This window comes from Panthera leo, chromosome B4, assembly GCF_018350215.1.
Source record: "Panthera leo isolate Ple1 chromosome B4, P.leo_Ple1_pat1.1, whole genome shotgun sequence".
NCBI classification, from domain to species: Eukaryota; Metazoa; Chordata; class Mammalia; order Carnivora; family Felidae; genus Panthera; species Panthera leo.
This window is the reverse complement of record NC_056685.1, coordinates 138232331-138259617: the sequence shown is the minus strand read 5'-3', so window position 1 is coordinate 138259617 and position 27287 is coordinate 138232331. Positions and strand designations below refer to the sequence as shown.

General features: G+C 58.0%; 1 protein-coding gene and 1 long non-coding RNA gene across 5 annotated transcripts in view; one reads left to right on the top strand and one right to left on the bottom strand.

Annotated features, from left to right (window-relative positions):
- The window catches only part of TBC1D22A (TBC1 domain family member 22A), a 320415-nt gene extending 306044 nt beyond the window's left edge, over positions 1–14371 (bottom strand). For all 4 annotated transcript variants that reach the window (XM_042948144.1, XM_042948145.1, XM_042948147.1 and 1 more), the window contains exon 1: positions 14168–14371. In XM_042948144.1, the coding sequence (XP_042804078.1) occupies positions 14168–14229 (62 nt within the window). In that variant the 5' untranslated portion in view covers positions 14230–14371. The remainder of the gene's footprint in view (positions 1–14167) is intronic.
- Positions 14372–14475: 104 nt separating this feature from the next.
- LOC122223764 lies at positions 14476–20217 on the top strand. The gene is made up of 4 exons (XR_006204464.1): positions 14476–14634; positions 17196–17342; positions 18056–18193; positions 19904–20217. It is a non-coding gene; the product is annotated as an uncharacterized LOC122223764 (long non-coding RNA).
- The last annotated feature ends 7070 nt before the right edge of the window (positions 20218–27287 follow it).

The following is a 27287-nucleotide window of genomic DNA, read 5'->3' as shown; positions in this document are numbered from 1 at the left end:
GATGCACAGAAGCCTTTCAAAAGAAAGCACCACAGCTTTAGTCGTCAGAGAAACGCAAACCGAAACCACAGTGGGAGACCGTGTCACCCCAGAAGGCTGGCAAAAATTAGGAAGGGGACACAAGCGTTGGCAAGAACGGGAAGGCTCTGAACCTCCTGCGCTGCCGAGAGGATACACAGTGGGGCGGCCGCTCTGAGGACAGGCCGGGGGTCCTCCGAGGTCAGTTGCCGCGTGACCCTGGGTTTCCGCTCCGAGGAATGCAGCCCAGAGAAATGAAAACGTCCGTGGCACAAAGGAAGTACTGTTTGTGACTGTCCTCTTGCTGGCAGCCAGAACGCAGAAGCACTCCAAATGCCCGTCAGCGGGCAAGCGCCGGGCTCACGCGGGGCCGCCCCCACACGATGGGGCACGATCAAGTGACCAAAAGGCGTGTAGCGCGAACACACGCACACACTCCGACGTGGACGGGCCCCGAAAACGCGCTCCGTGAAGGAGGCCAGTCACAGAGCGCCTCACCTCACATGATTCCAAACGCAAGAAACGTCCAGAAGAAGCACATCTACAGAAACAAGTAGCCTATGGCTGCCAGGGGCTGGGGGGGGAGGGAGGGGGCGTCACTGCTAGTGAGCGAGGGGCTCCCGCGCGCGTGCAGCTCACACTCTCAAGTTCACGGCGGCGGTCGCCGTACTCCGTAAACCGATGAAAAATACTGCGTGGTGCGCTTTAAGCAGGGGAAATACAGGACGTGCCGATGAGATCTCCGTGGAGATGCCGCACGGAGGGAGGGGGGCAGGAGGGCAGGGAAGAACCAGCGGGGCCCTCCACCCGGACCGGATGCCCAGGAAGGTGGCTGTGCCGCGGGGGAGGCCTGATCCCGCACGGGCCCCCGGCCTACAGCGTCACCCACAGACCTCCGAACAGGCCCGAACAACACAGGCCCGCGAGGCTACCGCCACAGAACCAAACGTTGCCACAGCTTCAGGGGAAAACGACACCAGGCGTCACCCCCAGACTAAGACAGTGAGACTTAAGAAGGATGGACGTGTGACCAGCAGACAACAGCAGGAGCCACAGCTGTATTTTCCGGGCGGATGGGCATGAATCCCGATGACCACACAACCCAGCGGCCAGGAAGGATGCTCAAATGGAAAAACAGAACGAACGTAGTGTCACGGAGTCCAACCCTGTGGCCTGACCGAGGCTCCCATCCAGGTGAGAGAGACGGCCCAGACACGGGTGGAGAGATGCCGGGGAGGGCAGCCCGAAGGGGACCCCCCCCAACACCCCCCAGTTCCCAACACAGCCTCCTGCATGAGGCGCGGAAGCCACCGCTGGAAGCCACCAGGCAGGGGAAGGCAGGTGAGGAAGACGGGGTGAAGCCGAGGTTCACCGCAGGCAGGAGCTGGCAGCAAGGGGCGCCTCTCGTCGGAGGCGGTCACGGGTGAGGACAGGCTGGGGACACTGGTCAGAAGGGGGAGGCCCAGAGAAGAGACGGGGCCCCTGACATCAGTGCAGGCTCCTCAGGACTCAGCCTCTCCGCCTTTACGACACAGTTCAGGGAAAGTTTAATAAAAACCAGAATTGAGGGCGGTCCGGGGCCCGCTTGTGGACAGCCAGGTGCTCGGGCCTGGTCTTCACGTCGAGAGCACACTTCACTCGAGCCACTCAGCAAACACTGTCCGGCCCAACACTGGTGCTAGAAAGATGCCAGGGAGCCAGTGACAGCCCGCACCTGTTCCTGCCTCGATGGCAGACAATTGCTAGAACACAGGTAATAGGGAAATGAGCTCAAAGTCCCAGGGCAGAAGTCAGGGAGGAAGGAGGAATGCCGCGAGGCCTCCAGGTTTTGACAAAAAGGTGATTCTCGGGGCGCCTGGGTGGCTCGGTCGGTTGAGCGTCCGACTTCGGCTCAGGTCACGATCTCGCGGTCCGTGAGTTCGAGCCCCGCGTCCGGCTCTGTGCTGACAGCTCAGAGCCTGGAGCCTGTTTCAGATTCTGTGTCTCCCTCTCTCTGCCCCTCCCCTGTTCATGCTCTGTCTCTCTCTGTCTCAAAAATAAATGAATGTTAAAAAAAAAATTTAAAAAAAAAAAAAAAAAAGGTGATTCTCCTGCGCTTCCTGGCAAACAGCTTTCTGGTTTAACGTGGACCCCCTACACCAAGGCCTCGGCTGTGAAACAAAACAGACAGAACAGGGCCAGAATGGCATTTTCTCAATGAAAGGTTAAACACCAGTGGGTGAGGGGTGCCTGCGTGGCTCAGTCGGTTAAGTATCGGACTTTGGCTCAGGTCATGATCTCGTAGTTCGTGAGTTTGAGTCCCGTGTCGGGCTCTGTCCTGTCAGCGGGGAGCCTGCTTAGGATTCTCTCTCCCTCTCTCTGCCCCTGCCCCGTTCATGCTCACTCTCTCTCTCTCTCTTGTGCGCTCTCTCTCTCAAAAATAATCAAACATTAAAAATATATTTAAAAAAATGTAAAAAGCAGTGGGTGAAAATGGCCCTGAGCCAGTGAAGCATGAGAGGAAAGAAATGTCCTAAGCGTCAGAAAGTGAACGACAAATCCTATGGCTGCATTTAGGGCAAAATGCTTCCTGGGGCGCAGACATGTAAAGTCAACAGGCAGGTCCGGCCGCCAGCCCCCGGCTCGTGGCTCAGTGCCCCCACTGCGCTCACCAGCAGCTTTCTGAAATACGAACTAAATTAGCAACTGATTTACCATCAGACTCATCCGAACACACAGTGATGCTCCCCAGGTTTATAAAATATTCAGAAGAAGTAAGTTTTCCAAGGAAATTAACTTTAGAGGGCTTCCGAGGAAAACGTAGGAAGCACCATTAACACAGCAGCAACAATGTCCCTCCGCCCCCGCGGCACAATCTGAAACCCTCCGTCCCGTGGAGGGAACACGCGGCCCCACGGACCCAGACCAGAGCATCTCCTGTGCTGTCCCACCACCAACGACCATGCCACCCCACTCCGCTCTGTCCCCTGAGAAAGGGACAGAGACTTGTCTCCTGTCAAGCTCCCTGTGGCCCCCAAAACCCAGCAGGGACTTGGGCAATTACTGAGCCAATCAGCAATCTGTTTTGTGGACGTCTCTTGAAACAGATCTTGGAAATGAGCATGTTTACAGTAAAATTTTCCTTCACAAGAGAAAAGCACTATGCGAACACATGGGTACAGAGAACAGGCTGGTGGCTGTCAGACATGCGGGGCCAGGGGTGGGGGGGGCAGGGGAAAAGGGGGGAAGGTGGGCAGAAGGTTCCATCTCCTGGTGACAAGATCAGTAAGTCCTGGGGACATGGCGTGCAGCACGGGGACTGTAGTTAATAACACCGTGTCGCATAATCGAAAGTTGCTAAGAGAGTAAATCTTTTTTTTTTAATGTGAAATGTATTGTCCAATTGGTTTCCATACAACACCCAGTGCTCATCCCAACCGGTGCCCTCCTCAGTGCCATCACCCCTCTCTCCTCCCTCCCGCCCCCCATCAACCCTCAGTTTATTCGCGGTTTTTAAGGGTCTGCCAAGAGAGTAAATTTTAAAAGCTCTCATCGCAAGAAAAACAATCTGTCGCCATGCGTGGTGACCAACGTTAAGGACAGACTGTGGTGATAGGTTCACAACACGCACACACACACTTGTGTCAAATCATTGTGTCGCACGCCCGGAGCCAATACCATCCCTCCACCGAAGCAAAAGCAGCGTGCGTTTATCAGAAATGGGAAGAAGGACGGAGAAGGCTCTGGGGTCGGCAGGACAGGGCAGTGTGGCAGCCCCCACTGAGCCCCATTTGCCCGCCCGTCCCCTCGCGGCTGCTCCCCTCAATCCCGCCCTCACCTGGCCTCCAGCTTGCTCTCTCCACCCCCCACGCCACCGCACCCCCTTTCCTGCCAGCCTGTCTGGACTCCTCTGCGCGTCCCTGACCTCCACTCCCCAGTCCTGCCTTCCTCCCACTGGACCAGAAACCACGCCCTCTCCCGACACTGCCTGCCCACCCGCAGGCGAAGCGTTCTCAAACCGCTGCCTCTGGGCACCACCGCCCACCCAGCCACACGCTCCCCACGTCGCATCAGCGGGTCCACCGCAAAGCGCAGCTGTGCCCCGACGGCCACACCTCACACCCACTTCTCAGTGTCCAGCCCCGGACACCCAGCGCCAACCAGGCAGGAACGCGGACAAGCCCCCCTGCCTCCTGCACCCCCTCACGCCCTCCCTGGGACGCCCGCCGTCCCCACCGCCCTGGATCAGGGCTCCGTTTCTTCTCCAGACCAGGTCACCAACCCCTTCTGCGACTAACTCTCCACCAACGGCTATCCCAGGATCCGAGGGCCACCTCCCCTCCTCCCTCAAGCAGGCCACCCGCATTCAGACGGTCTCCACGTCCCCCTAGACCCTGAAACACTCTCCCCTCTGTCACTGTCCCGAGAGAGAGCTACAGCTGCCCCCAGCCAGCCTCGGCTCTGCCAGTCAGAGGTCCGCTTCACTCCCCAGCTTAAAGTCTGCGAGGTCTTCCAGTTGCCCTCGGGGAACAACCGGAACCTTCTCTGCCCCCCTCCGGCCCCTCCCCACATGGCCACCCCCGGCTGGGGCCGGCGTACCCCCGTCACAGCACTGGCCTCCAGCGCTCTCCGTCTGGCCGTCCGTCCCCGTCCATCAGGTGCCCGCCGGGAGTGCTCTTGTCCGCCTTTCCCTCACCCGGGCCCTCATTCGGGCCCCCTCACTGCCAAGAAGGCTGGCCCCGGGCCGTGTCTACAGAGCACCCGCACAACCTCGTAAGGGACCAGAGGAAGTGACGGTCCCTCAAGGTCCAGCTTGAGGTCACCCCCACCCTCCAGCAGCAGGTGCCTCCCGTGCCCACGCTGCTGCGGGAATCACACCGCACCCCACGGGCTCCGGGCTGGGGGCCGGCCCCCCCCCCCGGCAAACGCCGGCCTCGCAGCTGCAGGGTCTGGTGGGCACACAGAAGGCATCCCAAAACCGCCTGCGACATTTCGTGCTTCTTCATCGCACAAATGCCCGAACGATGAGGCACTGCAAATCTGACCAAGTCGCTAGGTTCCACAGAGGAGGGCACATTCCCTCGGCACGCCCGCTGACCCGCTCGCGCACCTCCCGGGCCCGACCGACCCTGTCACAGCCGCCGAACGTCAGGGCGGTTCACGGAATCACATCTGGCCGAGACCTAAAACGCCACGACAGCTCTAGTGACTGGTTTGGGGACAGAAAACTAATCCGAGAGAGGGCGTAATTCTAAAGAGCAAACAACACGCGGCACACAGCCACCGAGCCGTCACCGGCCGCTCCACGCCACGGCAGCCAGGCTGAAGAGTGACGGGCGGCTGCGGTCCACGGAGGCAGCCTATTCTCCGAACAGGGGAGGTGGCGCCAGGCCCCCACCCCAGCAGCACCAGGGACGGCCCCGCCGACGGGCGGCCTCCCCACCTGCCAACAGGCTCACGAGAAAACGAGAGAAGCGGGCGCACCGGCACCCCCGACGCTGCGTCCTGCCTCCGAGGCCCACAGTGGCGCCAAGGGACCCGTCCCCTTTCCAAGACCCCGTCCTCCGCCCTGCCTCTCCACGCACGTCATGCCCGATGCCCTCTGACGATCCCAGTCCCCCTGGCTGAGGAGCCCGTGCGGAAGGCAGGAACTAAACGCCGCCCGTCTCCTCCGGGCGTCAGCCTTAGAGCCAGCAAGCCCTTTTCTGTATTTTGGTTCAGCACAAACGTTCACTGAAAGAAGGGCCGTTTCAAAACCGCAGCGGGCGTGGGCAGGAACAAGGGAGAGCCGCCACGCGGCACACTGAAGAACTGCGTCCAGACGGTCTGGCCCCAGCGGACGGCGGCCAGGCTAGCGGGGGCGGCGGGCACACCCCAGGGCCAGGACGCACCCCAGGACGAGCAAGAACAGCCTGGGAGGCGCCCTGGGGAACAAAGCTGATGCAGTCGGGAGCCCAGAAACGTCTGGAGCCGTGGAAGGAGAAAGGACTCTGCCCTGAACGACACGCCCAGAGCCACGGGCCTGGGACAGACCCACCCTCAGCACTGCTGTCCATGCGGAGAGGCCAACGCGGGCAGGGCTGTCTCGGTGCCTGGCGTGCGTGCTCCCCAGCCGTGCAGGCGCCACACCTGCAGGAAGACGGCACGCCGTTCGGACCAGCTGGGTTCGCTGACAGCCCTCAGCAAGCACCCCGGAATTTCCACGCTAACCCCCAGAGAAAAGGGAACGGCGTGTCAGAACAGGGGAACAGAAAGACCGGGGCACTCAGAATGAAAGTCCCACAAATGGGAAGAACCCAGGCTGCCCCCCGTTCCCTCCGGGCCTCCTGACCCCGCCACATCTCGTCTGCTGTCCCCTCCCGCAGAGCCCCGAGCCATGCGAGTCCCAGCGCGGGCACCAGGTCCCCAGAGAGCCGGGGAGGGCAGGGCCCGGAGGCGGCAGTGGCGGTCAGCTCCCGGTCCGTAATCCCCCGGCTGCGGAGGCCCAAAGGCGGGCTGCGTCGTCAGGGGCCGGGCACCAGCGCCGCGGTCACGACGAGGCCCACGCCACCCCATCCGGGGTGCGGCACGAAACCCTGCCCTGGGACATCCGTCCACGCTCCCGGGGCCGGGCGCGGGGCCTCCCCCCACCCGCAGGTCTGCAGGGTCCCGTGTGCGGCCCAGCCCCGAGCGGGACCCACGCTGTGCCCCGAAGGGCCCGCAGGGCCAGACTGACGTCGTGCGTGTCTGAGGAGCGGTCACCAGACAGGGCTGCCGGAGAGGACGGGGCAGGGGGGCCGGGTGTCGCCCACTCTGCCCGGGTCACGACACCACTGCCCTCATCTGCACCACACGCAGGGCAGGGCCACACCGGGGCGGTCTGGGGGACTGCCTAACCAGAGAGACGGGCTCCCGGGGCCCTTCTACCCATTCCCACCCATGACCTCCAACCACGCCTTCACGGCACTCGGGGAATGGGAGACTTCCCTCTGTTCTCATTTTTTTTTTTAACTTTTAATCAAAATCATCAGGGATTTATTTATTTTTTAATCATTTCTGGCCTCACTTAAAATTAACCCATAAGAGTCTAGATTCGCCGCAGTAGACAAATATGTATTCACATCAAATTTATTTTTCAAAACATTTCCAGACAAACTAACACGACAGAGGACTGCAAAACGAACCGCGTACACAGCAAAACCCACCCACTTGTGCACAGGACTCTGCACCGGAAGAGACCAGAGAGACCCACGCCCACGGGACAGAATCCCCGCCGGGGCAGACTCCCCCGCTCCTTGCAACACAGAACAAGAGGAATAAGCAGGCACGCGGTCCAAATGGCCACGTCAAAGATACAAGCAAGGATGGGGCGCCTGGGTGGCTCAGACGGTTGAGCGTCCCACTCTTGACTCTGGCTCGGGTCATGAGCTCAGGGTTTGTAGGTCTGAGCCCCGCGTTGGGCTCTGCGCTGACAGTGCGGAGCCTGCTTGGGAGTCTCTCTCTCCCTCTCTCTCTGCCCCTCCTGTGCGCGCACACACGCTCTCTTTCTCAAAATAAATAGACGCTGAAAACAAAAACAAAAATGCAAACAAGGAAATAAACAGGTTTCTAAAAACAAGAGAGGGACGTCTGGGTGGCTCAATCGGTTGTGCGTCCGACTTCAGCTCAGGTCACGATCTCGCAGCTTGTGGGTTCGAGCCCCACGTCGGGCTCTGTGCTGACGGCTCACAGCCTGGAGCCTGCTTCGGATTCTGTGTCTCCTTCTCTCTCCCCTCCCCTGCCCGTGCTCTGTCTCTCTCTCACTCTCCCTGTCTCTCAAAAATAAACATCAAAAAAAATATTTATTTCTTTAAATAAAATAAACGAAGAAAAATAAAAACACAAGCAAGAGTTGGTCAAGGCAGCAGCTCAGAGCTTCTGGGAAAAGAGGCAGGGCCTCCAGCCAAGTCTGGGACCCAAGAGCACAGAAGACGCAGGGAGGGCCGTCCCAGCTTCGTTCCAGCCCCTTGACGCTAAGCACACTCTGCAGAGGTTGCCGGAGAGGGGCCAGCCCACCCTCGAAGACTGGTGGAGTTACCCGGCCACACTCAAGGGCAGGACTGCAGGGGCAGGTGCAGAGGGCTACCTACAGCCCTTCCCACCCGGCATCCCCCCAGCACACTTCTCTGATCCTCCCGCTCCCCGCTTAGGGGCCCTCATGGCCGCCGTAACAAACTCGCACAAACAGCGGCTTAAACACACACGATTATTATCTTAAAGTCCGGCAGTCAGCAGTCCCAGGCGGGTCTCACCAGGCTAACATCTAGGTGCTGGCCACTGTGTTCATTTCTGGATGCTCTGGGGAGAGTCTACTCCCTGCTCATTCGGGCTGTTGGCAGAATCCAGTTTCTTGCGGCTGGAGGTCTGGGGCTCCTGCTGGCCGTCAGGAGAAGGATGCTCCGGCTTCCAGAGGCCACCACACCCCCCGAGCTCATGGCCCCTTCCTCCGTTTTCAGAGCTGGCAACCGCAGACCAGAGTTCATCTCCTGCTGACTCTGAGCACTTTGAAGAGCTCATTGCATCCCACTGGATCCGCCAGATCATCCAGAAGAATCTGCGGTCTCTGGGTCAGCTGATGTGCACCCTTCACCCTCCTCTGCCGTGCGACCTGGTTCCAGGTTCCTGGTTCCAGGGAGGAGGACGTGCACACCTTTGGGGACCACTGTTCTGCCAACCACACCCCATCCCTCTGGCCAGAACCCCGGTGACCACCTCAGCCCCCGACACGGAGGCCATCAGAGCGTCCCGCGAGCCCCGCCTGCAGCCTGGGACCCGAGCCCACGCACTCGACTCCAGCGGCAGCCCCTGCCCTCACCCTCACCCTCTCTCGCCCTCTCCTCAAGGAGGATGGACAGGACCGTAGCGACACCCTTCGGTGCTTCCTCACGGCTCTTGGATCAAGACCCGACTCTTTTCCATGGCCTTCCAAGACCTGCACCCCTCCCAAGGCTCATCTCACAGTGCTCCCCTCCCGGCGTGCTGCTCCCCGGCCCCTGGCGTCCCTACAGCGTGCCCGTCCCAGCAGGCGTGCTCTGACACCCCCCGCCCCCACATCCCTGCATCTCTACGGGCTGGCGCCACCTCAAGTTAGGCAGGACCTCTCCCGGGAGGGCACGGCCTTCCGTTCACGCGGTGTCCCGCTCTTCTGCAAACACTCCCCCGGGATTGCCTTCGAAGCCCTTCGCACCGCGCGAACTGACGTGCGGTCTCCCTCGCCCACGGCCTGAGAGCCACCTCTCTCGGTTCCGCGTGGTACCTGGCACGTGGAAGGACGTTCTGAATGAACGGGTGATCCCGACAAATCCTCCCCTCAGTTGATGAGTGACGGTGGCCCGTGAAGATGACCGTGGAGCTCACGTCTCACGGGCTCAGGGACTCCTCGGGCTGTGGCGGCTGGACCGCGCGTCACCCTCTGCCCCAGCTCCGCCCCAGGCACCCACAGCCTTGCCATATTCAAACCGGGCCTTGCTTGCCGCCATCCCACTCACAAATGTCACCCTTCACAGGCCCCAGCTGCCCGCACGCCCTCCCGCGAGCCGAGCACACTGCCGAGCCGGGACAGCGAGCGTTGGGCCCACGCTGAAAGGCTGCCTGTGTTCTCACAGCCAGCGTGCGACGAGTTCCTGGCATGTCAAGCGAAGCGTGGCGAGAATGCCAACTGCAACCGCAGACCCCGCAGGAGCCAAGCGAATCGACGGCCCCGGAAAGAACCGGCCCAGGAGAGTCGGAGACTGAACCTTCCGTCACCCACTTACTGATCCTTCTCGCGCCACCGTCATCCCTCACCCGGGTGTTCCCAGCAGCCTAACCCATCTCCCCGCCGCTGCCCTTGCCCTCCTGGCCCCTAACCTACCACCCACTCAGCAGCTGGAGTGATCCTGCCAGACCAGAGGCAGCTCCAGCCGCCCCTCTGCCAAGACCCTCCAGTGTCCCCACTTCAGAATAAGAGACTGAGAGTCCACGTCTTTTCGCTGTGACCACGAGACCCGCCCCCACCCCCAGCCAGATCTCGTGCCCCGTGACTCTCTTGCCTCCTCCCTCGGCTACAGTCATCAGGCCCCCTGTTCGTCCCAAACCCGCCGGGGTCACTCCTGACAGGGGGCTCTGCGCTCTCTCGCCCTCTGCCCGGACCACGGTCCTCCAGCCACCCAAGGGGCCTGTGCACTCACCTCCTGCAAATCTTGCTCAGATGCAACCTCCTCGGTGAGGGCTTCTCCAGCCACCTTGTCACTGTGAGACCCTCCCCACTCTCCCTGCCTGCCTCCGAAGGGTCTATCCCAATTCTCTGCTGTACATTTCAGTAACAACCACCGTCTTCTCAGGGGTAACTCTCCCCCTAATGCAGTCATGGTATTTATTCTCTGCCCCTCCTGCTCCAATGTAAGCCCTGTGAGAGCACACGTTCAGATCTGTTTGGGTCACTGGTGTATCTCTAGCACCTGTTCCTGGCACAGAGTGTTGGTTCAACAAATACCTGGTGAATGAACAAATTTTCAAACTCTCAGAGCTGGTCCAAGAGGCCTTCTCTCACGCTCATCAAAGAGAATCAAAGAGAATCAAACGAGGGGCACCTGGGTGGCTTAGTCGGTTAAGTGTCCGGCTTCAGTTCAGGCCGTGGTCTCATGGTTCTGGAGTTCGAGACCTGCATGGGACTGTGTGCTGACAGCTCAGAGCCTGGAGCCTGCTTCGGATTCTGTGTCTCCCTCTCTCTCTCTGCCCCTCCCCGACTCACATTTGTTCATTCATTCTTTCTCTCTCTCTCTCTCTCAAAAATAAAAAATTTAAAACAAATTTTTTAAAGAGAGAGAGAGAGAGAGAGAGAGAGAGAGAATCGGACTAGACCAAACAAATATGTGCCTGGAGGTCCCAGCCACTTAAGTCTAACCCAGCTTCATCAGGTTATATGTGCAGAAACCGAGGGCCCCAGAGGTGACATGACCTGGTCAAAGTCACACAGAGGTAACAGGAAAAATAGGCTAAACCTGGACCACAGAACCAAGCCAGAGGTCTTTCCACCACATCACACATCCTGCCTCAACCAGAAGAGAAATCCCTAAGAAAGCACCAGCCAAACAGACAATCTACGGTACAAGGTGTGCAGAGTGGGCGCCTACTGGCAAGACCACCTCTCGCGCAGTGTGAGCCCCTGCCCAAATCCCTTATTCCCTCGAGGTTAATCTGGAAGGAGGTTCGAATCAACCCCCATCAATCATCACTAACAATGCAAAGGGGAGCAAGGCACGGTCGTGAGACTCGCAGAGCGCACGGTCCAGAGAAGAACACATACCAACAATGCTGGGTTTGACGCACGAAAGGTTTGGTCCAGGCTGCACGAAAACACACAAGGCTTTATGCGGAGGTACGCTGGAGGCGAACTTTGAAAGTTAAGAAAATTGAATAAGCCAGGCAAAGGGGAGGAAAGAGAGGGAACGAACATTCTGGTCCGCTCTGACGGCATGAAACTGACCGAGGCATCACACAGCAGGTACACCAAGGAACCTGCAAGCCTGTCCGCACCGCTGAGGGCAAAGGTCAAAGCAAGGAGGGCTGCAGGATGTGGCTAAAGAATTGGGCAGGGGTCGGGTTATAAAGGGCCTTACTCTGCTCCCCCACGTGGCACTTCGGTGGGGATACAACCAAGGGCCCTAACCCAAGCCTGCCCCCAGGGAGCGTCAGCTGGAGGACAGAGCACCGTTCTGTGACTCTACAACACTGAGATGCAACACTGCGGGGCACCAGGAACTGCCTGGCAAACACTAAGTGCTCCGTGGCCACCAGCCATTATTGTCACAAGGACGCATGAGGAGGGGATCATGACTAAGGGACATTAAGGGCTGTGCCGTACAGATGACCCCCTAACAGCCCTGTATTGGGTGGTGAGTCTGTTCTTCCTCCGTGGAGTTTCCCTGGGCTCATGTCCACACTCAAAGCGTCAGACAATCATGGGGACCACGGACAGGACGGGCAGAGCCACAGGACTCCTCCAGGAGCTCTGACAGCGCTGTGCCCGTGCAGGCAAAGCCCGAGTGTGTGCCAAGTGATGACCACGGGAAGGTGAGCCGCTGAGGGAAGAGGGCAAACCTGGGCGACGCCTGCTGCCAGCAACAGCAGCAGGGCCCTGGGAGGCACGGGGCGCGCAGCGGCTGGGCAGGCCTTGCCAGGGGCCCCAACTCCTCCTCGGTGCCCTGCCCTCCGCACTCACAGCCTCTGGCAGTTCTCCCACACTCCACTCCAACGCTGAAACTCCAACAAGGGAGCCACTCTCCAAAATGCCTAAGACCCAGCACAGCGCCAAAGCCCAAGGGCGACGAAAGCCTGTCTTCGGTAACACAGAATCTCACGAAGAAAGCCGAGGGGGGCATGTTAGCTGCCTGTGGCCATCACACCATGACAGAAATCTATCCTGGCCGTCTGGGAGGCTTCAAGTCCAACATCAGGGGGTTGGCAGGGCCACACTCTGTCTAAAATCCTCACAGAAGGATCCTTCCTCGCCTCTTCCTGCTCCTGCTGGTTGCCAGGAAGCCTTGGCATTCCCGGGCTTGTGAGCGCACGGCTCCCACGTCTGCCTTCCTCTTCCCTGTTGTCTTCCCTACGTCTTCCCCGTGCGTCCAAACTGCCCTCTTCCGTGAAAGAGACCAGTCGCTGGACAAGGGCTCCCTCTAATCCACTCTGACCCCATTTTAACTTGAGTCCCTCTGCAAAGATGCTACTTTCCCAACAAGGTCACGTTCCCAGGTTCCAGAGAGAGAGGAATCTGGGGGGAGGGGGACACTGCTACAACCAATGCAAGGACAAATGACCAAGAGACAGTCATCAATCCAAAGCGTATTCGCCGTTACGACTCCACACAGCAGCCCCACGTTCTTACAGCTCAGCTGGCCGTTAAGAGTTTGTTCAGACCAAAGCCTCAAGAAAGACCCAGAAGGGACACAGAAGTTCTCCTGCACGTGGCTCAGCTTCCCTGGACTCCACGTCCCAGAGCATCTGCCTCTGTCACTACTGGGACCTCCTATTCTCTGCCATTGCAGAATTTTCACATCATCTCGGACCCTGACAGGCTCCAAGCAAGCACAGCCCTGGGGAGGAAAACAGGATCTCCGGCCGCCTCGGGTGATCAATCCCCTCCCAAGTCCCTGGGCCAGAGCAAACAGTAACTCACTTCTACCAACTCCCAAATAGCTCTAAAAATACACGTTTCTGACTGAACACAATGAACTACAAAGCTTACGAACAACAGTGCCTATAATACAACACTTACAGATGAGCTGTGCTTATAAATGGCTCCACATGCAGTCATTTGAACACCACACATTCCTCATTTTCAGTAGGTCAGACCTTAGTTTCCAAATGGAATAAACCGTGTTCAGAAATCCTGAAATCTGTTTCGTTTATTTTCACCAGCGGCTGATTTTATCCCAAGCATTTTCCCCGTCACGTCCTCGCGTCCCCTAGGGGCCCCGGCCAGGGATCAGTGACACGCCAACCAGGACTTTGGAGCTGTACAGCTTCCAGGGTGCACCCAGGTCTTTGCGAGCACTTCAGTTGTTTGTTTCTGTTTTTGTTTTCATTTTTGTTTAAATTTGCTTCCCGCTGCTGACTCGAGAAAGGAGTTGGTTTTGAGGCCAGAAAGTGGGATACATGGAAATTCACAGGGAGTCCCAAATCCACTTGAGCAAATCCTTGCTCAAGGCAAAAGCAGTCGTCCGCAAGAGAGACGAGAAGGCCACGCAACTGGGTCAAACCGCCACGCCCCCTCCAGAAACCGACGTCCCAGAGAGCACAGCCCGGGGCCACTTTCCGGACTCCACCGAACTCTTCGAAGCACGACCCGAGCCGGTGCCTTTCGACTTGCCCAGGGAGCCCGGCAGTTTCGCAGAAGGGAGCCTGCCAGTCTCGGGACATACTTGCCGGCGACTCCCCCTCCTCCTCCCTTCAAGCCTCGAAGCTGCTTCGCGCAGCCCCTGTCGCCTCCCAGACCCTAAGCTCGGCCCCCCGCCCCCAGTTCCCCAACGCCCCGCACTTCCCCCGCGGTCCTCCCACAGCCCAGGTCACCCCCGCCCCCAGACCCCGACTCCACCCGCAGCCCAGCCGGCCGACGCGCCCACCTGACCTCTGACCCCTGACCCCCACCCGGCCTCCCCGTCACACCCACCTGCCCGGGACTTTGCTGTTGCTGCGCTTCCAGAACTGCTTCCTGGCCCCGTCGCTGGCCATGGCCCCTCCTCATCCCTCGGACTCACGGCCCCGACACCCGGAATGCAGCCGGCCGACCCCGGCGACCCTTTCCTGTACCCCGGGAGAGCCCCTCAAACGTCCCGGGACTCCCGAGTCCAGAGCCCAGAGGCTCTTCCGCCTCTCTCCGGAAGTTGTGCCTCCGCGCGTCCGGAAGTCCCGCCCCCCTCCCAGGCGCGCGTGACGCACGGCGCGGGCGCTGACGGCATTAAAGGGCGACGCCGGGGAGGAAGCGAGGTGGCGGTGGCGGTGGCTTGTGGGCCTGCGTGTGCTGTCCCGGCGGCGGGCTGGCACCCGCGCCCGCCTCCAGGCTCCGCTGCTGGACCAGACGGCGGGGGTGGCGCGCTGAGCCCGGCGCAGAAAGATACGCCCGGGGTTTCAGAGTCGGTACGAAGCAAAGAGGGAAAATAATCTCACGTTGATTCCATAGTGAAATAATATTTGGGGTATATTGGATCCAGTAAAATATATTGCTGAAATTATTTTCTCGTTTTCTTTTACCTTTTTTTTTTGTTTGTTTTAACGTAGCCACCGGAAAGTGAAATTGCTTGTGCTGCTAGCACTACCTTCCCTTGGCCGTAGACCAAGGAGTCTGGCATTGCAGACTGGCACTGCGCCTGGGGAGCCCCTTAACACGCCTCCGCCAGTTCTCTTGTGAAACACAAATCTGATTATGCTCTCTGATTAAAGTTTGCCTCCCTTGCCGATAATCAACATTGCTTCTGCGCTTGCCAAGCGCAAGATGCTGCACAAGGTGCTCTGTGTGCTTGCTCAGCCATGCGCCAACCACCCCCGGGAACGGCTGCCTCCTTCTGGAAGAGCAGAATGGTTCTCTCCCTCTGGCCACACTGAGGCTTACACCTGTCTTGGCGATAGCGGGGCTGTTCGCAGCTGCTAGCACCCGGCCTGCAACATTTATCTGTCTCCACAGGTGGCTTGTGAGATCCTGCGGGGTGGGGCCTGTGTCTTCTGCCTCTAGAAATGTTTGTTGGGGGCGCCTGGGTGTCTCAGTTCTTTAAGCGTCCGGCTCTTGACTTCAGCTCAGGTCGTGATCTCATGGTTCATGAGTTCAAGCCCCACGTGGGGCTCTGTGCTGACACCTCAGGCAGAGCCTGGAGCCTGCTTCGGATCTGTGTCTCCCTCTATCTCTGCGTCTCCCCTGCTCACCCTCTGTCTCTCTCAATCAAAAATAAATGTTTAAAAATTTTTAATAAAAAATAAATGTTTGTTGGGTGAAAGACAACTGTGGGAACTCTCCAGGGATCCCCTTTAGTCTCCACAGAAACTCTCCAGGCATCTTCTCCCTGGGGCGATCTCAATGGATCTTTGGTGATCCCCTGACGACACAGCCTCAGTGGATTCTCAGGACCCCTGTGCTGCACAGCCTGATGAACCCTCCGGAGATCCTGTCCTTACACGACCTCGGAGAATCTCCAGAGATCTAATAAAGTTTCAGTGGATCCTCAGGGGCTCCTTCCTGACACGGCCTCAGGCAGTCTCTTGGGATTCTCTCCTGGTGGAGCTCAGGAAGGCCCCAGGGGTTTCTCCCTGCTGTACAGCCCCGAGGCCTCAGAAATCCCCCTAGGAGACTGGCTCCTAACAGTATCAGGGGTCCCCTACAGACATCACTGGAGACCTTAGGGGTTTTCAGCGGCTCTTCCGGCTTGTTGCAAGAGTCTGCGAGGTGACAGGGCAAAGATGATGGAAGTAGAATTTACATAGGAAAAATGGACAGTAGTTAGCAACTGGTTGGATGCAATTATGACATCTTAGATCGGTTATCCCTGTAGCTTGAGGATGCTTTCCTGCCTCACATCTCTTAGGAGAAGGAGCCAGACCAATACCAAGGTTGATGAAGGCTTCAAGACCCACTGAGCAAAAGGGTTACCAGTGCCACGACAGGAACAGGAGAGCAAGAGGTCAGCCTGTTTGCAACCTAGGTTTATGACTGGTTGAGGATGAACTGGGTTGATGTCACAGAGGTAAGTCCTCAGCCTCAGCCAAGCAGTAGGTTAGAGGACAGATCCGTCTCCAGACAAGGGGATGGGAGGACCTGCCAGGGCAAAGTCACAGGAATAGGTCAGCATCATGAGCAACGAGACAAGCTCCAGAAATGGATTTTTGGGCCAGAGGGCATGGTAGGGATAGGATGTGAAAGGAGCGTCTGGTAGAAGGCCGGGTGTGTAAGCCAAAGTCTAGCCTATGGAGGGTGTAGGAATGGGGTCTCTGCAGGCATCAAAGAGGACAGATGCGTGAACACAGAATGAATGAGTGGAGCTTTTCGTACTCATTTGTGCAACAAATAATTACTGAGCAGCGAACACAAGAAGCTTACTTTCACTAAGATTTAGGCTAAAAGAAATTAAAACCAAGGACGTGACATTTCACCCCAGACAGATGGGCAAAAACTTAAAACCTGTCAGTGCCCAAATTGGTGAGGATGTGGATTTGTGAGCAGTGCGGAATGAACTCTGATTCGCTGCTGATGGGAGTGGAAATTGATTCACTAACTCTCGACAGCTATCCAGCAATTTCTAGCGGCTAAGGACGCATATACCCTACAACCCAGCAATTCCAATCTTGGTGTGCACCCCAGAGCAGCTCGCCTATGTGTGCAAAGACAGGAACTTTCATTGTAACTGCTGGGGGGAGGGGGGAATCATAAAGTAATCTATAGGAGAATTGATAAATGATACATAGTTACCCAATAGGATGCTATATGGTAAGAAAATAACTATAAATACATCAACATAAACGAGTTTCACAACATTGAGTGAAAAAACGTTGAACGTGAATGCATGTGGTATTTAACGCCATCTTTTTAAACTAAAAGAATGCTAAACACCAAATTCAGGAGAGTGGTTTCCTCTGGGTATTGGTGGGGACTTTAATCAGTAAGGCATTCAGGGGGCTTCAATGCTATTATCACGCTTTATTTCTTCTGGCAGATGGAGTGTATTCAGCTGTTATATTATTTATGACTCTCTGGGTGTCGACGAAATGATTGACAACACGTGATGATTACGGAGCCTCCACTGCTGTGTCCGTGAGCAGACTCTTGGAAAAGCCTGCATTCGTGCAACAATGAATGAGTGGTGAGTGTTCACAGGGAGGCCCGGCGGGGTCAGGACAATCGATCAGATCTGTGACTGCTGTTTAAGGTGAAGGGACAAAATGCAAGGAGTGGTTCCAGGTCGAGGGAGCGTCACTGATGCAGCAGGGACACAAGACAAGACCAGAGTGCTGGGTAACGGGCGAGGCTTCGGTGAGGCTCTAGGAGACACAGGTTGGGCTCCCTGAGAGACAGGCCCTTGCATGCAGGCTGCTGCTTGGGGAGGAGAGGCTGACTGGTGAGGGGCCACCTGGCCCTACAGGGACGTCCTGAACTGAGACCAGAGGGTGGAGCCTTTGCACCGTGCACAAGCCAGTCTGCACAGGGCTGCGTCCAGGGAGGGGGTAGCCCGCAGCTGACGGCAGCTCCCCAGGAGGGACTTCTCTGGGCCATCGGCAGCCTATACTCCCAGCCACGGAGAGAATGAGAGCCCTCGTTCTGAGGGGCGAATCTGGGCAGCACGCCGTAATGCCGACCACGGTCCACCTTGGCGCCCCTCAGATCCGCCAGCCACAGGGGTCACCGTCGAAAGAGCGTCTCCAGGATTCTGGCTGCTCCCTTTTGTGGAAATTTACAAGAGGAAGGTTGATGCAATCTTGGGGCCACAGCAGCTGCTCACCCTGTGCCTCCACTTCCTGCCCCTCTGCCCTCACCACTGTGGGTTCCCTCCACCGAGTAGCATCTCTCCTGTTCTAGATGAGCTACCTGGTGGACCGGCCCGGACTCTCATCTCTCATCTAGAGGCTTTAGAACCTCGGCCAACACACCCTTCTCAGGTCACGGCTGCTGTGCTTGTCCACATACCATCAAAACTGGGCAGAGAGGCAGGCTCAGGTAGGTGCCAGACGTGTTCTCCCCCGCCCCCGCCCCCGCCCCCGTCCCCGCCCCCGTCCCCAGGCAGCAGGATCCCTACCTCCTCCAGTGGCCGCGAGGAGACCCCTTCCTTGACCTGCTAGTCTTCTGGCACAAGGAGCCGTGACCCAACATTGAATCAGACTCTTACCACATCCCTTTCTGGAAGCATTCGCCCTCTAGAAGAGGTCAGGATTGTGAGAACCGGACAAACTCCCCTGGAGACAGCATTGGTGGGCAGACCCACTCCTGCCTCCACCCCCTGCTTCCCGCACCCAAGTCTATACTTAGAGGAGACACATGTCAGACGCCCCCACTCACAGGCTATCAACTCTGAGCCGAAAGGCAGCTTCATTGCTCCGCTGGGCCAGCAGCTTCTGGGCCATGTGGTGTGTTAGGGGACCGGTGGGTCCCAGAGCCACGGGCTCACCGCCCCCACCTCCTTTGCCGTAAGCAGGTCCCCAGCACCAGCACGAGGTTGCACAGAGCCTCCTGTCAACAGGTCAGATGCCACACAGAGAGGACATGTCCGTGAATGGCTGTTCCCTACTGCCTCCACTCACATACCCCGTGACGACCCTACATGCAGGGGAGGCCAGGCAGTGTGGTCTGGCTGGGCGTCCGTTCCCACCTATCCTAAGCTCTGTTACCGAATGATGGTGGGATGGATATTGGAGAACAGTGGCAGCGACTCCCATCTTACAGAGCATGCGATCAGCTCCCAGCACTGAAAGTGACGAGTAAAGACGGGCGGTGTGGGGGGGTGTCAGCCTCCGCCCCCGGCAGTGTGGACGTGTGGCATCCATTGCTGCTGGAGGGAAGCTTCGGGGCCGAGTCATGTCACTGCACACCCGTTTCACTGCTCAGGCTGTGCCCTCTGCCTCCTTTCTCTCTCACTCACCGGAGTGCCCCAAGGTCCAAGGCTTACCCTGGATGATGCCTTCGACCAAAAGTAAAGGAACGCTGGCCTAGCAGTGCTTTGAACGTTGCTTCCTGCCCACAAAAAGGCCAGCGGGGAGAGGCTGTTGCGATGTTATAGCAGCTGAGCCACTCAGGGATGTAGGGGACACTGGGGTGCACGTCCAGGACCCAGGTACCCCGTCCCCACTGCCATAGTGCTGGTGCTGCCCACGCCCAGCTGAGTGCTCCCTGGGGACCATCTGTCCTCTGTCCGAGGAACCTGCCTCACCCCTAGGACATCCCACACGCGTGGTGACTGGCCGGTGTGAAGAGACAAAGACCTAGCCCTCTGTCCTTAGCTCAAGCCATCCCTGAAGGGCTGTCCCGGCTCCAGGATCTCCGGGCAGGATGGACCAGATGAGGCCACTGTACCTGCATGTGGCTCAATTTCTGCTCATCCAGTCCTGCCCTGCGTCCCTCCCTCCCTCACCAATGTGGCTCCCAAGTACATCGTCAGCATAGCACTGTCCGTACTAGTCAGGGTTTTCCAAAGAAACAGAACCGAGGCGGGGGTGGGGCGTAAATGGAAACCTATTATGACGGATTGGCTTGCACAATCATGGAGGCCGAGAAGCACCACGACCCAGCGCCTGCAAGCTGGACGGACAGGAGCCCCAGTGGTGTAATCCCAGTGTGCGTGCAGAGAAAGAGGACATCAATCCCAGCCCAGGCGGTGAGGCAGAAAAAAGCCTAACTCCTCCTCCTCCCTCCTCCCTCTTGTGCTCTTTTCAGGCCATCGGGAGTTGCCTGAGGCCCACCCACGCTGGGAAGAGGGTCTGCTTTGCTGGGCCTGCCAATTCAAATTCAAATTTCATCTGGAAACACCATCACAGATATACCCAGAATGATACTCAATCTGGGCACCCCACGGCCAGTCAAACGGACACAAAAAATTACCCATCCCCCAGTAAGCCTCCTACAGGAGCAATTCCTCAAGTCCACTGTCTCAGATGAGACAAATGTCCCCAAGCTCAGGCTTCCTGCCTCATGGTCACAAGATGGTGTCACAACTCCATCTATCATGTGCTCCTGCCAGTATCCCAGCCAGAAAGGGAGGGAAGGAGGCCAAAGAAAAAAAATAAAAAGATAAAAGATCTCTCCAGAAGTCCTGTTTTATCCAGGAAGGGCAGTCCCCCCAGCCGGCTTCCTTGTGAGCCAGAACTAAGTCAGCCCCAATCACTAGGGAGAGCGGACTGCTGGCCGGGCTCCTTGGAACTTCCCCTGTGCGGCCAGGGGAGGAGTCACTGCCCATCCAAGCTACAGGCCCCAGCCCACGACAATTTCCAGCTTCTGTTTGCAGAGAGGAGGGCGACTGGCTGGGGAAGTATCAGTCGGTGCCCCTCAAGGCGGGAGAGGTCAAGGGCATGGGGGGGTGGCGGGGAGACGCCGGGGCAGGCGGGCCCTGAGCCTCACCTGGGACTCAGACAGCAGGACCTCCAGGCCTGCCTCCTGCTCCCCGCCCACCCACACACCTCTGCACACCTCTGCAGCCCACGTCCTGATGTCCTAACGTGGCAGTCTCCTGTCCCAAATGCTCCAGGGACCCCATCGCCCTCTGCGAAAGCCAAGCCTCTTCTGCTGGCTGCAAAGTGTCTGAGTCCCGCTGCCTTCTCCCCTGTCTCTCTAATCTCACTTTTTGTGCCCCAGCTGCACCCCATAAAGGCAGAAAAGGCCCCCAGCTGCCTCTGTGTAGCAGAGACAGGAGACAAGAGCACGCTGAGAACACTAGCAGTGCCCACACACAGCACTGCGGGTCAGCCCTTCTGTCACCCGGTCCTTACCACCCTCCCCCTGCAGCCCCCTCCCCCTGCAAGCCCCCCCCTCCCCCCCCCCCCCCGTCCTCCTCTCCCCTGCACTTCACCTTCGCAGTTGGCCGGCCAGCGTGCAGTGCCCGCCCCCACAGGGAGCCCGCTGAGTCTCAGTCTGAGTGACCACCACACGTCTGGTGGATGTGGCGCTCTCTCTGCTGGGGTCGGATGTGGCCTCCTGTGGCCAAATGACCTCAGACTGAGTTACACACTGAACACTAACACCTCCCGCCTTGCAGAAAAGGAAACAGAGCCCAGTACAAAATGACCCACAGCAATACCCGTCCCCTAAAATCTTGGTAAGGTTCAGTCACTCTGCCTCTGGTCAAGTCCAAGGGCTGGGATCCAAAGCCCAAAATCTTACCAGCGGGTAGAATTTAAACCAGAAATTTCTGTCTCCTAGCGATAGTTTGTGGTATTCAGCCTAGCCGCCCCACCCACCCACCGTCTGATGGTCTCCGCTACGAGGGCACGGGACCGATAGCCTCAGTGCTGAAGTGTCGGGTGTATGCACCTTGCTGCGCACTGCGCCCCAGCTGCACCCCATAAAAAGAGGGCATGCCCTCTGGGTCAGAGTCACGCTTCTGGGGGGGTGCTGGGGACAGGCCCGGGGCCGGGCTGGGTGTCCTCCTGGCCCCCGCCCCAGGACTTCCCTGCTAACTCAGCAGCCTGCCTTCTCAGCTGGCATTAGCTTGGCTTGGAGTGAAGGCTTGGTGTTCTGGACCTCTGGCCATCTTGGAGGAGCAGAAAGGATCCCTCCCAGCCAGCTTGTATCTTCTGGCTTCTCTGCCTTCACCTGGGCCAGTTTCAGGCTTACGATGTCTCGATGTGTCTCTCGGGAGCTTACCAGACGGGCCGCGGCCCCTCCACCCTGTGAGGGCGCCGGCTGACTCTCCCGGTGCTGCAGTCTCCAGGGACATAGCCCGCGCGCCTGAGTGAGGAGGGGACAATTCGGCTCGTACCGATCTCCTAGGGCTGCCGGAGCAAAGGACCACCAGCTAAGCGACTGAAAACAACGCAAGCTATTCCCTCACAGTGCTGGAGCTCAGAAGTCCAAATGCAGGTTCACCAAAGGGCTAGAGTCAAGGTGTCGGCAGGGAGGCATTCCTTCCAGAGGCTCCGGGGAAGAGCCTGCTTCCTTGCCTTTCCAGCTTCCGGCAGCTGCCCACTGTGGGTGGCTGGTGGCCCCTGCCTCCATCTGGAAAGCTCCAGCCTCTCTCTTCTCACTTCAATTCCTCCCAGACCCTGCTCTCGAGGACCTGCTCAGATCACCCAGCGCCATCACCCCATCTCAGGGCCTTTAACTTAATCACACCTGCAAGCTCCCATATGCAGTAACCATCACAGGTTCGGGGCAGGGGGGGGAGGATGCAGAGAGCTCTGGGGGCCATGACTTGGCCGACCATATTTCATGACATCTAGCAAAAGTTCCCATTTTACCCCCATGAAAGAGAGGGGTCCTCCTTCCTGCCCCCTCCCTCCCTCAATTTGGCCATTTCTAGAGTTTAGGGTCTACCCCTAGCAACACCCCACTTCCTAGGGCTGAATTCCGCATGAGTTAGGATGCTGGCAGGTGCAGGAAAGAGGAAAGAAAATCTGGCTCGGGTGGGTTTACACTGAAAAGGGAAGTCCTTGGTCTGTGCAGAGGAACAAGCCCAGAAGTGAATGGAAGTTTGGAGAAGGACTGAACAGCCAGACCATGACCTCTGGAGGTCACAGGATGCCTCTGTAGGCCCACTTGGACGATGTGCCTACCCCTGAGCCAATCGCTGTGGCCGGGGAACACCACCATTGGCATGGTCTACCCCAAAGGGGTGATGGGAGTCTGTCCTTCCAAATGTTGTGACTGCTTCCCAACAAGGGAGGGGTGGTGTGGATGCTGGGGAGGAACCCCAAAGTCTACTGTGCCACCCAAGCGAGGACCCACGGTGACAGACTGATTTGATCACCTAAAGATGTTGACTGATTTGCCAACATTTTTTAATTGGACAAAATGTATGTACCATGCTTGACACAGTGTTAATATATGGAAATCTTATAAATACGCAAGTAAAAGACCCCAACAGCGATGAGGGAACTTGGGGCAAGCTGAGGGCAAAATACAGGCTAACAGAACCCCCCCCCCCTCAGGTGGCATCTGTGTGATATATTCCTCAGACACTCCTGGCCGCCCAACAACCAAGGACAGGGGTTAAGTGCTTGCCACGGATATGTGGGAAACTAAGGCAAATGAGAAATTAAAATTGTCTTACTGCCTGCAGCCCACTGACAGGTCCTTGAAACTGGCAAAGTGACCTCCCTCTAGGGGCTCAGCTGCCTCGATGATGACACTCGGCTGGGGGCGAAAGGGAATCTTGGCTTATCATTACCCCAACCTCGAGGACCCTGTAAGTCTACTTTAAATAAAAATTCCTTTGGAGGGGCGCATGGGTGGCTCAGCCGGTTAAGCGTCCGACTGAGGCTCAGGTCATGATCTCACTGTTCCTGGGTTCGAGCCCCACGTTGGGCTCTGTGCTGACAGCTCGGAGCCTGGAGCCTGCTTCGGATTCTGTGTCTCCCTCTCTCTCTGCCCCTCCCCCATGCATACTCTGCCTCCCTCTGTCTCTCAAAAATGAATATAAACATTTAAAACAAATTCCTTTGGAAACTTCCTTTATCTCAGCTCCCCCAAGGTATATGCTGGCATTCATACTCTAAGCTTATGGCCCCCTGATTACATCTGAAGGGTCTCATGACTGAGGTTTTACTAGACGGTAAAAAGTGGTGTTTCCTTAGCAACAGCCAGCCCCTCAAGGTCCTGGAAACCTTGCTTCCAAAATTCCTTACAGACCTACCCTACCCCTGCCCCCCTCCCAACCTGAGGATATACAATCAGTTACCCATCACGACCCCAGTGCAGCTCTTTCTGCCCACAGGTCCTGTCCCTGTGCTTTAATAAAATCGCCTTTTTGCACCAAAGATATCTTGAAGAAATCTTTCTTGGCCGTCGGCTCCAGACCCCCCCAACCATCACCCCAAAACTTCATCCATAGGAAACAGTCCAGTTTTTTTAAAATAAATACACTTTTTTACGTTTTAATTAACTGCCACCTATTTTCCGCTAAACCGCAAAATGCCTCCTGCCGGCTCTTGTGGGCCTGCTCCACTCAGCAGCGTTTTTCAGCAAACGGGAACAGTCACGTGTCACGCCTACAGTTGCTGCACGTCTGTCCCAAAAGGTGCGGTCTGGCACGCCGTTCCCCCAACACTGTGCCTTGATCGTCCCAGCCGCTCCCAACACGCTCGCTGGACTGAATTTAAGGTTTCAAAGTTTTCAATGCAGAAAGTACTATTTGCAAAGGCTGCTGTCCTGCCCCATCGTCTAATAAACGTTTCCTCTTGGTTCTAGGGTTGGGATGAACATTACATTCCAGAAACTTCGATGGGAGCAGGTGCACAGGGAGGAAGAACAATCCAAGGGGCAGGGACTGTGCCCACCAGAGAGTACAGAGATGCACCAACACAGACATGAAACACACTCCTGTCGTGCTCGGTGCTCCGCGGGGCTCCTGAACAGTTATCTGTTCTCGACGGCCCAGGTGCTCAGTGAACTGAACAAAAATTAATCTGCCCAGCTCTGAGATAAGGGGCAGGGGGCGCCGTGGGGTCTGCACCTGCCACCCCTTGCCATCCTCCTACTTCCGGGATGGCCTGCAGATGTGGCTGGTTCTTCCAAAGGAGGAGAGTGGCTGCTCAACCAGATCCCCTGGGACATGGCGGGGGGATGAGGGTGAGCCCTTCTAGGGAAGTTAGGCTCCCTGGTATCATATCTGAAGGCAGCACCTGCCCAAGGGGCCGAGGCCAGGACAGAGCTGCTGTGAAGTGACCCCATGGCACACCGTCCAAGGGACTTCTGCCATGCCTCAGCCCCTCCATCGCTGAGTGTCCCAGGCATGGAGCAGGCAGAGCAGAGGCGAGACCTCAGGGGACAGCCTTGGGCAGCAACCGGGAGGACCTCAGTGCAGGAACTCCCCTGTCCCCCTCCTACAGCACACTCAGTGCCTCCGGGCTGCCTCCGACTTCCCACGCCCCGCCCCCTTCACCCCTTCAGCCCGGGTGTCCCACGTCTCCTGGCTCCCAGCCCACCTGGACCTTCACGACTGGGAATCTCCCGGACACTAGGGAGCAAGGAGCCTCTGCAAGGCGGCGAATCCCTTCGCTGCACCATTTACCAGCCATCTCTAGATGGCGCAGAGTGGAGGAAAGACTTGGGCCACCCTCCAGCCAGGAATGAGCAGAGGCCAGAATTGAGGAATGCGCAAGCCTCGCTTGGAGAGGTGCCTGGTCAAGAGGAACACATCCGCATTTGAAATGAGATGCCTGGACAGAGTCCCAGGAGTCCTGTGGGAGCCAGGCCCAGGGACACCTGAGCCCAAACCCTCAGCCCGCTCTGTGCCCCTGGCACAGGGACAGCCAGGGAGGCCAAGACGGGGGGCCGCCACCCCCAGCCTTAAACGACAAGCAGTGTGCAGAGGGTTCTGACGGGCAGGGGCAGAACCCAGGCCAGCCAAGCAGGCACAGGGCGGGGTCTCTGGTGGTCCACAATGCACCCTCCCAACCAACGGGCTGGTAACACCCCCGGGGCCCCAATGCCCCCGAGACGCCTCCTCTGCATCCCCCTAGAGCAGGCTGCGTCTGTGACCAGTCCCCATCCCTCTGGCTACGGGGTCCCTGGTGGGCGAGAACCTCCCACTCCACCTGACCTGGCCGTCTCTGGGCCATTTGGTCAGTGGCAATAGGCTGGGCATTCAGGACGTGCTTGTCAAGTGAACCGGGTAGAAGTGACCAGAGGAAAATGGAGACGCCGAGAACTAGGCCCACCCTGTCCCGGCCCCACGGGCCTGAAACCCTTCCCCCCTTTCCTGGACCTCTACCCCAGCTCCATGGTCCAGGGGCAATGGCTGTGGGGCCGGGAGAGCTCTTCCTCCCCAGCTGCACCACGTGGTTTATAGATGTCGGTGACCAGTCTAAGAGAAGCGTCTCCGCTCAGGAAGGTCTGAGGCCCAAACATGTTATTCCTGGTTCAGGATTTACCTTGGTAGGATACAGAGGGAAGGGAGGTGGAGAAAGTGGCTGGAGCCTCACCTTACCCATCTGTAAAATGGGGCCATAATCCCATCCTGCATGCCTCACCGGCTTCTTGTAAAGATCGAGGGAGAAAGGAAGGAGCTAGACAGAAGAGGAGGGGAGGCAGGGAGAGAGGGCAAGAGGAAGGAAGGAGGGAGACTGAAGGGCACCTTCTGTCCTTTCAAGCCTCGGAGAAGCTGCTGGTGCATGGCTGGTGCATGGTGGAGGGCTGCCCTCATAAGCTCTCAGCCCAGGGTTCGGTTCTGGGAGCTGTCAGAGTGGGGCTGTGGCCCCGCGTCACGGGGGGGGCTCTTGGGCTTTCTGGCTCCCGGCCGAGCACATGCCTTCCCCTCCCTGCCCTACTTGTTTCCTGCTTTCCTCGGTCATCCTGTCAACCACTGACCCCAGAGGCTCCTCCTGGGCTGCCCGCCTCAGCCACACCTGGAGTCTGACAGTCCTGCCTGAGGCACAGCAGAGGCTGCAGGGAGCTGAGAGTCAGGCTTGAGTCATCACATCCACAGGTGGCCCAGGGGGAGGGACAAGGGGTCCGGGGGTGTCAGGGACTGAAGGTTCAGGGAAATTGGAAGGAGGGCCTGGACAGTGTCTGAGCCACCCAGGACGGCCGTGCCGGCCTCCCGGCCCTGCCCCCTCCTGCAGCCCCAGCACCATGCCGGCTGCCCGGGCCCACAGCTTGCGAGGCTCGTCTCCCCTCCTTTCCTGAGCATCCCCCTGGGGGGGTCTGGCATCACTCACTGAAACCTGGCAGTGACTCCAGGTGCAGCCAGAGAGCTGGCTGGGGTCAGGCGGCCCCCACTCCGTGCGACACGGGCACAGCCAGATTCTCTCTGGCCCTCACCTTCCACAACTGTGAAATGGGGGTGTAATCACTCTTCCATGCACCTCTTCTAAAGATCGGACTCCTCCCAGCTCTCAACTACAACACACAACGCAGACCTACTTTTCCTGTTGAAATTCCTGCCCCTGCTGTTGGCGGGACAGGCAGACCCTGACTGGGAGGCTGTCTGCGGCCGGTGGTGCTGGTGGGGATGGGTGGGGCAGCCCGGCAGAGGAGCATCCTTTAAATGTCTGCCCGTGGATCTGGATTCACGCTATGACTCATGGTCATGCTGGCTTCAGCCCATTTCCTTGTTGGAAGAAGAGCGTAATGAAAGGGTGAATTCTTTCCTGCAGGAGTTTAAGCA